Consider the following 12,757-nt stretch of genomic DNA (forward strand, 5'->3'; position numbering starts at 1 on the left):
TATTATTATAGTAGTTGTAAAATGTTAAGGGCTTATTCAGTTCAAAGGATTTCTAAAAGAATTTTGCAGGAATTAAAACCTTAGGATTTTTTTTCTGCAAATATCATTCATTTCACGGAAATAGACCCTAGCCAATTCCTTAGGATTATATTGTGCTGAGTTAATTTCAAAGAATTCTTAGCATGAGGTGAGACCTCATGGAAAATTTCCTTTGGATTGGAGTTGCCATGACACTCCAATCCTTTACTTTTCCTATTCCTATGATTTTGCAATCTTATGAAACAAATAATCCCTAAATGTCCCCTCCATATCAAAATAAGTTTATCTTTTAGTTTTTATCAATATTTGACTATTCGTCTTATTTAAATTTTGTTATGATTAATTTTTATAAATAACACTTTACGTGGGACTAATATTTTTAAGTTTTTTAAATAATTTTTTAGATAAGACGGATAGTCAAAGTGGACACTGAAAAAAATGAAATTTGTTAGGACAGAGGTAATAAAAAATCTAATCAATTAAAATTTAAAAGTTGGTAAATAATTTATAAATAATTTATTCTAGAACCGAGATATTAGAGTAGATTGGATTATTCCATTCAGTGTCACAGGAATAGTACTTCGTAGGTAAGGTAGGTAGAATATATATGTAGATCGTAATCCTGACTATCAATGTCTGGTAGGAGTACTCAAGAACCGCGAGGCAAAAGGAGGTGTCGACCGTCAAAGAGAGGCCCAAGGTATAGGTGACGGAAGAGATCCAGCGCCTAAGATTACTCATCATGATATGCCTCTCAAATCAGAGTGATGTCAGCTATACTTTCTAGGACTACATGGGAAAGAAGCTAGAACTGCTATAGTACTTCTAGCGGGTATAAGCATATTTTATGGACATAAAGAACAAGGGTAATACCAGGCTATAAGTCAGCTAAATATCAATATGGATGAGATAGGGGAGAAGAGAGAGTGGAGGTGGGCTGTAATCTTATAGCTAGCTTGGGCACAAGAACCAAGTAACTCTATAAGAGACATGTGGGTCCTGCATTAATGATAAAAAATTGACTATTATATGAGTAGGCTAAAAAAAGACTATAAAGAAACTTATAGCCAGCTTGTTGACTCTTGCTCGGAGAGAGAAGAGAGAAGAGGAGTGTGTTATAAATTTGTAGTCAATTATAGCACGGACTTTAAGACACAATGTATATATAATATGTGAAACATGATAGTATATGTTTTATAGCTAGCTATTATATGAATTGACTATTAAATTGACTATATATGAATTGCATCTATTAGTTAGGTTATATTATTGAACTTGTTCTAAGGGGAGAGTGCTGATATCTAATCTGATCTTGGCCTGTCAATTGCGCCTGAGATGACCCATTTTTGATGGCCCGATGTGATCCCAAGATCCCATCCGATCTGCAGCCCTGGATTTACTGAAGCCATCTGCTGATGTAGTGTTTTATCCGTTCCTGGTCGCTTTGTCGCTTCCCTACTGGCGCAGAGGAAGGAACACAGGAAAGTGATAAGCGCTGAGGCGAGCAAGCAAGGATCAGGTTAGAACAGACTGGTCACTGATGCTATGGACTGGATTGAGCAAGTTTCAACCGAGAAGACTCACAATTTCGCTTGCGTTGATGAAAAGAGATGGCAACCGGTTTCTGTTTTTTGGGTTAATGAAGTTCAGCAGCATGCTCTGCTGGATTCCAAAAGTGCTAACATCTGCAATCTGCATTACGAAGGATCAGGTGTCAACTGCATTTCCAAATCCGACTAACTGATGCCCGCGCAGATAGAGTTGGACACGTATTGTAAGAAAGTATTACAAATGATCAGAGAAAGATTGCGATTAACTGAGAAGAGAATATAGGTCAAAAAATCAATAATAAATAATTGTGATTGGTTGGGATAAGTGGATAGGTGGAGAAATAGCTGGTATATCTTTCAACAAGTGTGAAGGGATAGAAATAACGAAAGAGCCTAGGAAGCATTTGATACTCAGATTAGTTTACATGACCTTCCCTCGTATAGAAATCTAAGGACTTGTCGCTCTGCATTGTGAAAATTCACTCACGGAAAATAGAGACCCTACACGCACGCTAGTTAAACCATTGGTTGATCAGATACCCTGTTACCTTGCCTTTCATAAATAAGCAGACCACAGTAAACAAGGTCTGTCACAGTTTCAACGTGAAAACACACACTATTGGTACACATGTTACAATTCCATGATCATTTAGTCCCCACGAATCCCCACGAATCGAGTTCACTGTACTTGGCTTGCAGGTGACTGAGATTTACTACCTGTGGCGATGTTAAGTGAGAATTCAGTTGCTAGCGGTCAAGAAACCTGTACGATGGCATGTCCTCAATTCGTTGGATATCTTCAAGTACTAACTCCCTCTCGAGTTGTCGTCGTGTAGATTTGATAACTGACTGCAGAACGAGTTCATAACCTAGTCAGTATGGAAGGCACCTGGTAGTAGTAACAAATAATTTTACCAGGAGATTTCAAACTGAAGGGAATACATTGAAATCCATATAATTGGCATGCATTTCAAGCCATTTGTGATCCATTAGCTTAAAGGTTATGCAGTAGAGAATGTCAAAAGCTCGATCATTTTCTGAAGAAAAAAACACAATGGTTAGAATAGACGTCAGCATCTATAATCTATAGATACCTCTTAACTTGCAAGAGTACGAAAGCCAATTTACTAATGATTACACCTATAATTTGATCAGGTAATAAGGGTATACTAGATTGCAATGTAACGAAGTAAACTGATTTTGTTTGCCAGGAATTAGACTAGTCCTATACTAAATTGCCAGTTCCTAGCGGATTAAACTCTAAGTGTGCAGATTTGGCCCACTCAATTAAGCATGTATCGGCTAAAAGGGTAATGCTTTTTAAAAGAACCAACTCTTATTAGTTACAGGCAACGTGGATGCGAAATTGATGCAGATCGATGTACTAGAAAAATACTGCATTCTATTAGGCCCATATATAGTTCTGTATGTATCAATCCTGTACAGATGTAACAGTAATATGCATTCTACCTAAAAGTAGATTTAAGAACACCGCTCCAATCAACGACCTTGGTTTAGCTGCAGAGGTAATAAAGACCAGTTAATGTGGTATGAATCACCAAAGTTGCAATGACAAATCCTCTTTCACATTTCAGAAAACATTACTTATGAAACAGATCAACTAACCTGCTTGAAGATCAAGCATCTGAATGAGCATGAATGTAATGTTTACACCAGCTACAGCAAATGGATATTCCCACAATGCTCTATCACCAATCCGCTTACAAAGGAGCTCCTGGAAGGATTTCTGCAAAAAGGAAAAGGTCATATTGAGCTGAATTAGGTCCTATCTATAAATATGAGACTTATATTGGAGTGTTAAGTCCATTGAATATTTATGGATTCACTGTCAAAGGATTATTAGCTTTTCATTCGATGAAGAAAAGATAATGAGTCAAGGAAACAGGTCTCAATGTAGCAGCCTCATTGCCTTAATGGCTTACAATGATTAAAAAATAATTTATGGTAAAATTTATATATATATCCTCAGAGGTTTAAAAGCAAATGCTGAAAAATAAACTACCACAATCAACAAATTAGGTTATAAAATTCTTTCCAGCTCTAGCACAAGAAAAACATTGAAGACGGTATCAAACATAAATGTGAACCAGCGCTCCAACTGGGGGATTTGTACTCACTGTATAGTTCGTAGCAAAGTATAGTAAATTCTCCAAAGATATAAAACCACCACCCCTGCAATTAAACTGCAACATGAGATTACACATACAATCATCTGAAATTTAACTAATTAATTGATTACTAAGGCCATACGTGATAATCTAGGGGGAATACCTGAAATCTGTAGATGGATCTTTCCCTTGCCATCCCATCTCCTTCCACTGGTCTGATACTAGTCCTAAAAGTTCGGTGCCAGGAAAGGAAACATGCCAAAGGGACTTTAATGCTTCCTAGTGAGCAAAAAGGTTTGATGAAGAGCAATTAGCCTCACTAACCAGTGAAAATTTTGACAAGTGAGGAAGTGGAGAATGAAATTATATCATCTATTTTCTTAAGGGGGCATTGTATGATCAGTGGCCTAATTTACTCACACACAAAAAACAGTAAATAAAACTCTCATGACGTATTTAACAGGATTAAAATGTGTTCATTTTATAGTATGAAAATATGGGTGTCTGAAATAGCACGTTAGAAACCACAATTCCACAAACAAACATTATGGGTGCTGATACCTGATGCTCTCCATTTGAGCTATCATACGGCACCTCTATCCGGTTTTGTAATCTCTGCAGACACTCTTCCTGCAAGGCAGACCAAATTCTGTCATTCGACAAGAAAAAACTTCCATGCGCTACTACAGCATGGCATCACGTTGTCACAACCACCTTTGCTAGCCATCTCCCCCACAGCCAATAAGGTGAGAATTAACCTGGCTCAATTTTATTTTTTCTTATAAATCACAACCCGAGCTTGCAGGGACCGATCATACCAATATACTACCATAAGCCCTGTGCACAAGTTTAATGAGTCACATCAATTCCTCCTGATGCCCTAGTTTTCGTTGATAGTCCATTTGAGTTATCTTTTGCAATTTGCATCCATATTGTTTACTTAACAAATGGTCGAGCTAATCCCTTGTCCCTGTCTTGCATTGACAAGGAAGGAACAGAGTAGTATTTGTTTCATCCTGGAGCGAGAGGACGGTTTCACCTGAGCCGGGCTCAAATCGAAGGAGATGCGCTGGTCGCTCTCCCTCCTCTGCGCGCAGACGCAGGAGAACCCCCTCCCGATCCACGCCGTCGACCCCGTCACAACCTCCGCTGCGCCACACGCGAACAAAGAGAGAGAAGAAGAAAACCTCGTCGCCGTCAGGCTCTGCGCTGAACCAAAACAGCAAGGTGGCAGGCGATCGCGCGGCTACGTACCCGGCGAGGGGTGGTGGGCCTGGTGGCAGGAGGAAGCTCCCGACAGGCGGCGGACGGCGACGAAGGAGCCGGCATTCCGGTCCATGCCGCAGCTGGCGCCCTCTCCGCGGCTCTTCTCCCTCCCCCCTCCCTCCCTCTCTCTCTCTCCTGCTGCCTACGCGCCGCGATCCGCGCGGGCAACCATGGCTGGCTGGGGCGTGGGTTGAGGCCGAGGCTTCCAATACAGGCGCGCCGCGTGCGCGAGATCCCACGGGCGGATCACGAGGAGGAGGAGAGAGAGAGGCTGCGCGCGGCGCCGCGAGGATTTCCTATCTTTCGTTCGGTTAATTTGGTTGGGCAGCCTGGCGCTCCTGGTTGGCTGGTTGCCTGTGGTGGATAATTTTGTGCTATGTTGAGCCGATTTTTTTGGATTTTGGATTTTGGATTTTATTTATTAAATAATTTATAAACTTAATTTTATATTTTAAAAATTAATAGAACTAACCTCCTGCCGCTCTGGAAGAGCGGAATACTGACGTGGCAAACGGCCAACCGGCCAGGAGGGACGGTCAGCAACGGCGGGTAATAAATAAAATTCAAAAAAATCATGTTGAGCCACCCTAACTGTAGTACTGTACCATCGATGTCCAATTCGTTTTCGTTTCCCCTCTTCAACTTTCAAATCCCAAAACATGACCACTTTCAGTTCAGCCGACTCCAAGCACAGGCAGGAAATCACGTCACAACTCGTACCTGAATAACCCCTTACGCTTTCCAATGGAGAAAAGAAAAAGGGTTGGGATCTGGCCAGCTTTTAATCACTGGTTTTCATCATGTGGTCACGGTTTGTCGTCCAATCCATCTGTAGAAAAGTCCCGCTTTCCTTTTCTGCCGCCCTGTCCACATTTGTTCTGGAGCGCCCCCCTCCCCATCGAGATGTAGCCATGTTGACAATCACAGCATGTACTGATCAGAATTATGCGTGCATCTACAGATCAACTGGGCAGTAGTAAACACAAACTGTACGTTGGCAAGAGGCAAGCTGGTGGTGCTGGACATGTTACGAGGCGTGGGAAAACATCGGGGTTAAGCAGGCTGTGCTTGATCTGCTGCCTGCACTTCCTCTGTAGCCACCTACAGTTCTCTCTTTTCCTTCAGTAGCCACCCCAGAGTCGAGTTCTGCTGCTTTATTTGCTGTCCATTTTGACTCGACAACCCAGCCTGTTGCTCCCTTGGTCCGCTGATTGTTGACCTGCTAATAGCTGCCATGTCTTAATTCAGCTAGGTTGATGTCAGGGAGTACCTAGCAAAAAGGAACATGAGTGAGAACTGATAACATATTGATTTTTATGTTGTGGTTATTGATGCCTACCTTGTGTGAAGCTCTCCTCTGGCTCATGACCATTTTGGAGGGGCAGAATACACATGAAACATGGTTGCGTTCCAGGAAATACCATTAAATCAGAAGCTAGAGCCTAGAGGAATCTTTAAATTCTAGTATATTGGTGTATTATAGGAAAAAAAAACACCCTTTCATGGAGCATTTCACATAATGGTAATTTGGGATGGCCTTTATAGGGCCACTTGCCATAAATCAAAGCAAATGATACGATCTTCTCCATGACTGCTAACCAATAAACAGCAACCACACTAGTACACTATGTACTACAGCTAACAATATACATATGGCCCAGTCATCAATCTAGCCTCCCAAGTGGTGAAAATCTACAGCACGTGCAGTGTGGGCTCCCAAAGATTGTAACCAGATTATATACCAAGTAGCATAAATAAATAAATAAACCATTCTAAAGAGTCAGTCCATGGCATAAAATATGGCAATGCACATGGAAACCTGATGCCATTGAGTTCAATTTCTTACTGACAAAATAGAAACATGACATTCCACAGAGGTGATAAAATTTACAAGTGATCTGTGATGCACATATATATATCAGCAATCCTATCTGGCCAGCACAAAAGGTTAATAGCAACAGAGAAATTAGGCAAGGGTTAGTTTAATTATGGTGGACCTGGCTGATTCCACCTGCGCTTGACTTCAGTTTTCCATCGAACCTCTCTGAGCTTTCCATCAGTTCCATAGTCTCTCTCCATCACCATATTAATCCCTTCTTCTGAGTACCAACCAACTCCTATACAGAGTATACCGTCTTTGTCCACATCAACATAGGCAGTGACACCACCGGGTAACCAAAGCATGGTGACATCTTGCATGTCAAGCATCTCCTCCTCCCCAAAGGAAACTGAGCTCTCTGGCAGGTTTCTCTTCTTCACTGTCTCCATGCACAAGTATACAAAGAGGGAACCACCCTCTATTTCTTGCTTTTCCTCACTAAAAATTGGAGTTGCACTAACTTCATATACTTTCCAGGAGCCCGTAAGGTCTGATGGTTTGGTTCGCTTTCTTTGGGATAAAGGTTTAACATCAGCAGGTGTATCACTGCATCAAACAGAAACACACTAAATAAAATATCCTTCATGGGTCATCAAGGTTTTTAGATAACGGTGAGTCATCAAGGTGACATATATTGTATGACAATTTTTTTCACTGGGACAATTGGGTCCTGCCGCCTAGGGGCTTGAACTTGATTAGCGTCCGTGGTGCAAGGGAAGGAAAAAAAATGCATCAGGCTGTTGGACTTTTGAGTGCTGTGATACCGAGATTTATATTTGTTTGAGTGTATTGGATCAAATCTGAGTATCCACTGGTTAAGAATAAGGACCCACCAAATTAAGTGAAAATTAAGTGTTGGATGTTTGCTTTTTTCTTAGAATTTTCTCTAATTTATTAGAGTGCCATGTGGTGGCCTAAGAGCACTCTAGAGGATGCTTAATGGAATTTTAGTATGTAATAGATTGCGCCATCGCGTACTTCAATATAACACTAAAATTCTTCAACATGTTTATTTCTCCTTATTTTTCTAGAAAGAGTATCTTCCACATGTTTATTTCTCCTTGATTGCCTAGAAAGATCCAACTTTATATAAAGGTCCAAAATAGCCAAATGGTCACATCAACTAAAAAAGGTGAAGGATATTAGTTTATTTTGGTTAGTACGATAATTTGCTCCAAAGCAAATGCGTGGATATTTAGCTCCGAAGCAAAATAGGGTGTCTGTTACAAGTTTTATATACCAATCTAGAATTATTAGTAACTCATTATTGTTGAACAGCAGTCAAATATATATGTCGTGGTTCATGAGCAGAAAAACAGATTAATAAATTTGCTGCAAACGAATAAAACATAGCCTTACTCTTCAACATGAATGTGTGCTGGGCTAAGCCATTGTTCCTCATATACAGCAATCCTTACGATCTGTATGTTAGCTCCTCCTTCATTAAACTCAATAGTATGTACAATACGCAATCTCTTGTGACACCCTTTGACCAGACACTAAAACAGAGATGGATAATTATCAATTGGTTACCCCAAACCCACGGAAGCATTATAATATAAAAGAAAAATATATAATGTTTCGGACTCAAGTTATGCATACATGAAAATCTCAGTCACAAGTCATAACGGCTGTGGGACTGCAGGGGCCTCACTTTATATCATACTTTAAAGACCAGCCAGTTAGTTAATAAACTAAGTTGAGATGATTACACTATATAAAAAAGAAGTTGAAGTGCCTAGAACACCATTTTAAGATACACAATTCACTAGAAAAGGTTTACTTTTTTATGGTACTTATCCTAAAGTCATCCATTCGCTGCACATTGGAAACAACCTTAATGGTCAATGAAATAGCATAAATGTGGGTTTTTCTAATCATGAAAAAAGGTGCTACCACTCGCAAGAAAAAATTGAGAAAAAGGTGGTTCTTATCAAGAATATGACATCAGCGTATCTTTTACTGGATCAAGCCTGCAGTATCATCATTGTACCATGATTGATTAGACAAAAGGCCTATTAGCAAACACTAACTGGTAAACTCAGGGGATGCATCTCATCTATAAATCTCTTAAAAGAAATATTTTCTAGTCTAGATCTGTGCATGTTAGCATATACTGAGAAACATATTGTTGTTGCACTAACTCAAAACCTGAGCATATTTGAACAAGGTGATAGGATAACTTAAGCACTAAGCAGAGTAAAACGTACTTGCTCAAATTTATATGTTGGTGAAAGGAAGTATTTAGATTCATCAAATTCACCAATCACTAGATCAACTGGACCTCTAGAGTATGATCCATCCTGAAAACGAAGCAGCAGCAACCAAAAGAATAAGTACTAGGATGTCATAAACAAGAATAAATAGCATTACAATATTCGATTATAAGAGTGACACTGATGGTCCAGTCTTCCAGGGAATAACAATGACCAGAATAATCCACCTGAACAAGAATGGATAACCAAACATCGCAGCATTTTAGAGTTTGTTGTTTTTGAATAAAAGGATTAATGTGCATGTTTTTTTAAGTCCTAAATGTGAGTTTCATAAAAAAAATTATATATTATGTTTTAGAAAACCGTTTTAAAATTATTTTAAATTATTTTAATAATTCTTCATTTGTTTGTACACTCAAATATTTGTCACAAAATCATTCAGCTATTCAGCATAAAAGAATGCAAATGATGGAAATAGTTTATAAGGGATTAATTTGACCTGGATAAAATCTAAGATAAAAGTTTTTTGTATTATATTCGTTAGCTCAGCACAGCCAGCTTATGAGTTATGAGATACATTCCACACTCAGAGGTCGTTTGGATTATTTGGAAGATCCATGCATCAGTGTCAGTTTCTATTGCACAGTAGTTTCAATTCAATAAATAAAGCTCAAATGTAACTTAAGTGTTTGGTTGAAGTCATTAGTAAGAACCTAAGGATAATCATTCAAAGAAAATAAACCTAAGGTTAAGCTGAGCAAACAATTCCAAATCTACAATACTAGCAATTCTGGCAGATGATTCTTTTTCTGTCAGTTCTGGATGTCAAGCCTGCTCTTTGAGTACGGTTACACCATAAAGCATCAAGACTGTTGTCTTTAACACAGTGCTGAATGGTCTATAGTTCTAATCATCTTATGGCATTAACTTCACAACTTAACATTTTGTCCACATAAAATGGCATCAAGTTTTTTTAAAAAAAATGGGTCTAGGAGATACAGTTGCTAATTGCTATGCTAAAGACCAAGTGCTACAAAACATTATTCTATTTTCTCTAGAGCCCATTATGACCACATTAAATATCCAATCTAAGGCACAGTACTTGTGATGGTAGAAAAAGACAGTACGTTTCAAGTTGTGTACTGTATGCTAGTTTTTTTCATTTCTAGAATGCTTTGCATAGAGTCAATTAGCAAAACTATTCAGAGTATTTCAGATGAAAAATAAATAAAATGGGGATAAGACAAAGAATCCAACCTCAAAATATACAATCCCAGGCTCCTGAGCAATAGAATCTTCATCAAGTACATCGCTCCTCTTAAGATCAAAAGATTCATGAGCAGGCAAATCAACAGTTCTCTTGTCACTGTAATTGTATTGATCCCCACTATCATATCCAGCGCTCTGTTTCTCAGCTTCCCCATGAGGATTGAGCAGCACCCAGTTTGTCTTCCTATGGATCACAGATCCAAAATCATTATCAGTGTGCTTCTGAATGTGAGAAAGAGTGTAGCAATCATAAAGGAACTCCTCTTTGTTTCCCACTCCGAGAGGCTCCATCTCTGCTGTGATCGGTGAGAACACGGCTCCAACACCCTTCCAGATGCCACTTAAGCTGCTCGCAAATGTATCCCAAGACGGCTTTATAACAGGTTCCTATGATTGAAAATGACAATATCAGAATAATGCACCAACCTTCATTGGTTTGTACATGGTAAGTACACTGTTTGGTGCTTAGCAACTGAACATGCTTTTCCCTCAGTTTATAATCAACCATTTCCCACTATTTGAATCAAACTCAACCTGTAGTTAGCATCTTCCCCTTCCAAAATAAACGTATGATTTCGTAGCAGTATTATACATCAATGCCAGAGATGAGAGGATCGTCCGGGGCGTAATGTGTACACCACGAATCATCAAATAACAAATACTAGGCACAGGCAAAACAATGATACATCTACGTTCCCATTAACTGGAGTACCTCCATTCCAAAATATAAGCATCTCCGAGATATTTAGCAAAGACTAAGGTTTTGATTTCCACTTATAGTCACTTCAGTTGTTAGTTTTTTAAAAATATTGAATTGATGAAATTCCATTTCCAAGCATCTTGTTGGCAATTCAATCATTGAAATGACTGTAATCATGAAAATCAGTGCATGAATGCTTATATTGTGGTACAAATTTTGAATCTTATATATGCTTATATTTTGTTTACTATGTGATAGTAGATTAGTAGTAGCGCCAAACCTGGGTTTGGAGCACTGTCTCGACCTCCACGAGCATGGCTCCGGAGACCAGAACCCTCGAGCCCGCATCCTTCCCCTTCCTCCTCCCCGGGGGCGGCGGCGGGACGCGGCGCCCTCCAGGGCGCCTGCGCCGGCGGTGCTTCGGGCCCCGGGCCACCCCGGAGGCGGCCCGGTCGTTGTCTACGCTCCAGATGTTCTCCTTCCCCCTGGCCGACGCCTTCCCTCCCCCGGCGGCGCACGAGACACTGGCCCCAGACGCGGAGGATAGGCGGTGGCGGAGGTGTACGGGGACGGCGAGCCTGCCGCCGCAGGCGCCCAGGCACGGCGGCTGCATGCTGCCTGCTCGATCGATCGGGGGCGGTCGGTCCACTCGGCGACGGCGAGAGCGCAGAAGCGTCGAGAACGGAGCGGAGCTGCGGAGCGGAGGCAATGGCTTGGGGATAGTGCCCCGGAGAACGCTGTGAGGAGGCTGGCATGTGGGTCCCACCCTTTGCCGGAGACGGGTGGGGACCGTGTGAAGAAAAGCGCCTTCTCGTTACGAAAACGTACTTTGATGGAAACTGCTTCCTGCGGTGCGGATACGCTCTCTCCGTGAGAGCGCCGCTTCGTGAGCTGCGACTTGTGAACATGCCTACGACGTACTACATACTAATGCGACAGTGGCTGCACTAAAACTGAACTATGAACTCAACCTCAGCGACTCAGCGGGACAACGACGGCGCCATGGCCGAACCAAGGCTCACAGCTGTCGCGCCTTTATTTATCAGTAATCAGTCCAGCTTTCCTTGACACCAATGGCCGAGCAGAGTAGCAGACGACCTCTCGATCGAGTAGCCAGTACATTGCATAGCTCGATCGATCGACGACGACGACGATTAATGGCACGGCGGGTGGTCGACCAACCCTGTCGCGAGCCGCTCCCGGTGTCTTTCGCGGGATCAATGTACGCGCGGTGATTTTTGGTCCAGCAAAAGCGACGTCTATTCGACCCAATTATTAGTAGGAGAGGAACCACTAGCTAACATAACATGCATGCACGATCATGACCTGCACCCCATCATGTCCATTCATTCAGTCTGATTTGATTACCTAGCTACAGGCTACAGCACGCACAAAAGCCACCGACAATGCTGCGGAATCGCTAATTGGGAGCCCCGGTACAGTATTTAACGGGTGCTAACTAACGGCTACTGTTGTCAGCTTGGCTCGCTCCGGGCATAACACTGCCAAATCGCCAAAGCATCGTAAAAGCGTGCAACAACCTCCACGTCACCACATGCAGGTGTGGTACATACGTGTTACTTTACCTTGGGACACCGGCATTTGTGTCGGTCCATGACCATTTGGCAATACTAACAGCAAAGAAAGCAGGCCGCTAATTGTAGCAAGGCGCCAAAAGAACTGTTAAATGAAGCAGCAGCTCTATTAAT

At 41.3% G+C, this 12,757-nt stretch overlaps 1 protein-coding gene across 1 annotated transcript; it reads right to left on the reverse strand.

Moving 5' to 3' along the window:
* Nucleotides 1–1,856: 1,856 nt before the first annotated feature.
* Nucleotides 1,857–11,782, reverse strand: LOC102721360. The gene is made up of 14 exons (XM_040523229.1): nucleotides 11,329–11,782; nucleotides 10,337–10,735; nucleotides 9,074–9,166; nucleotides 8,223–8,362; nucleotides 6,974–7,409; nucleotides 4,973–5,126; nucleotides 4,758–4,867; nucleotides 4,280–4,348; nucleotides 3,882–3,997; nucleotides 3,728–3,782; nucleotides 3,216–3,336; nucleotides 3,060–3,107; nucleotides 2,532–2,626; nucleotides 1,857–2,438 (listed from the first exon to the last, which is right to left on the reverse strand). Exons 1-14 carry the CDS (start codon nucleotides 11,659–11,661, stop codon nucleotides 2,337–2,339), a joined length of 2,271 nt encoding a protein of 756 aa, XP_040379163.1. The 5' UTR covers nucleotides 11,662–11,782; the 3' UTR covers nucleotides 1,857–2,336.
* Between the last annotated feature and the right edge of the window lie 975 nt (nucleotides 11,783–12,757).

Source organism: Oryza brachyantha, chromosome 4 (assembly GCF_000231095.2).
Source record: "Oryza brachyantha chromosome 4, ObraRS2, whole genome shotgun sequence".
In the NCBI taxonomy this organism is placed as follows: Eukaryota; Viridiplantae; Streptophyta; class Magnoliopsida; order Poales; family Poaceae; genus Oryza; species Oryza brachyantha.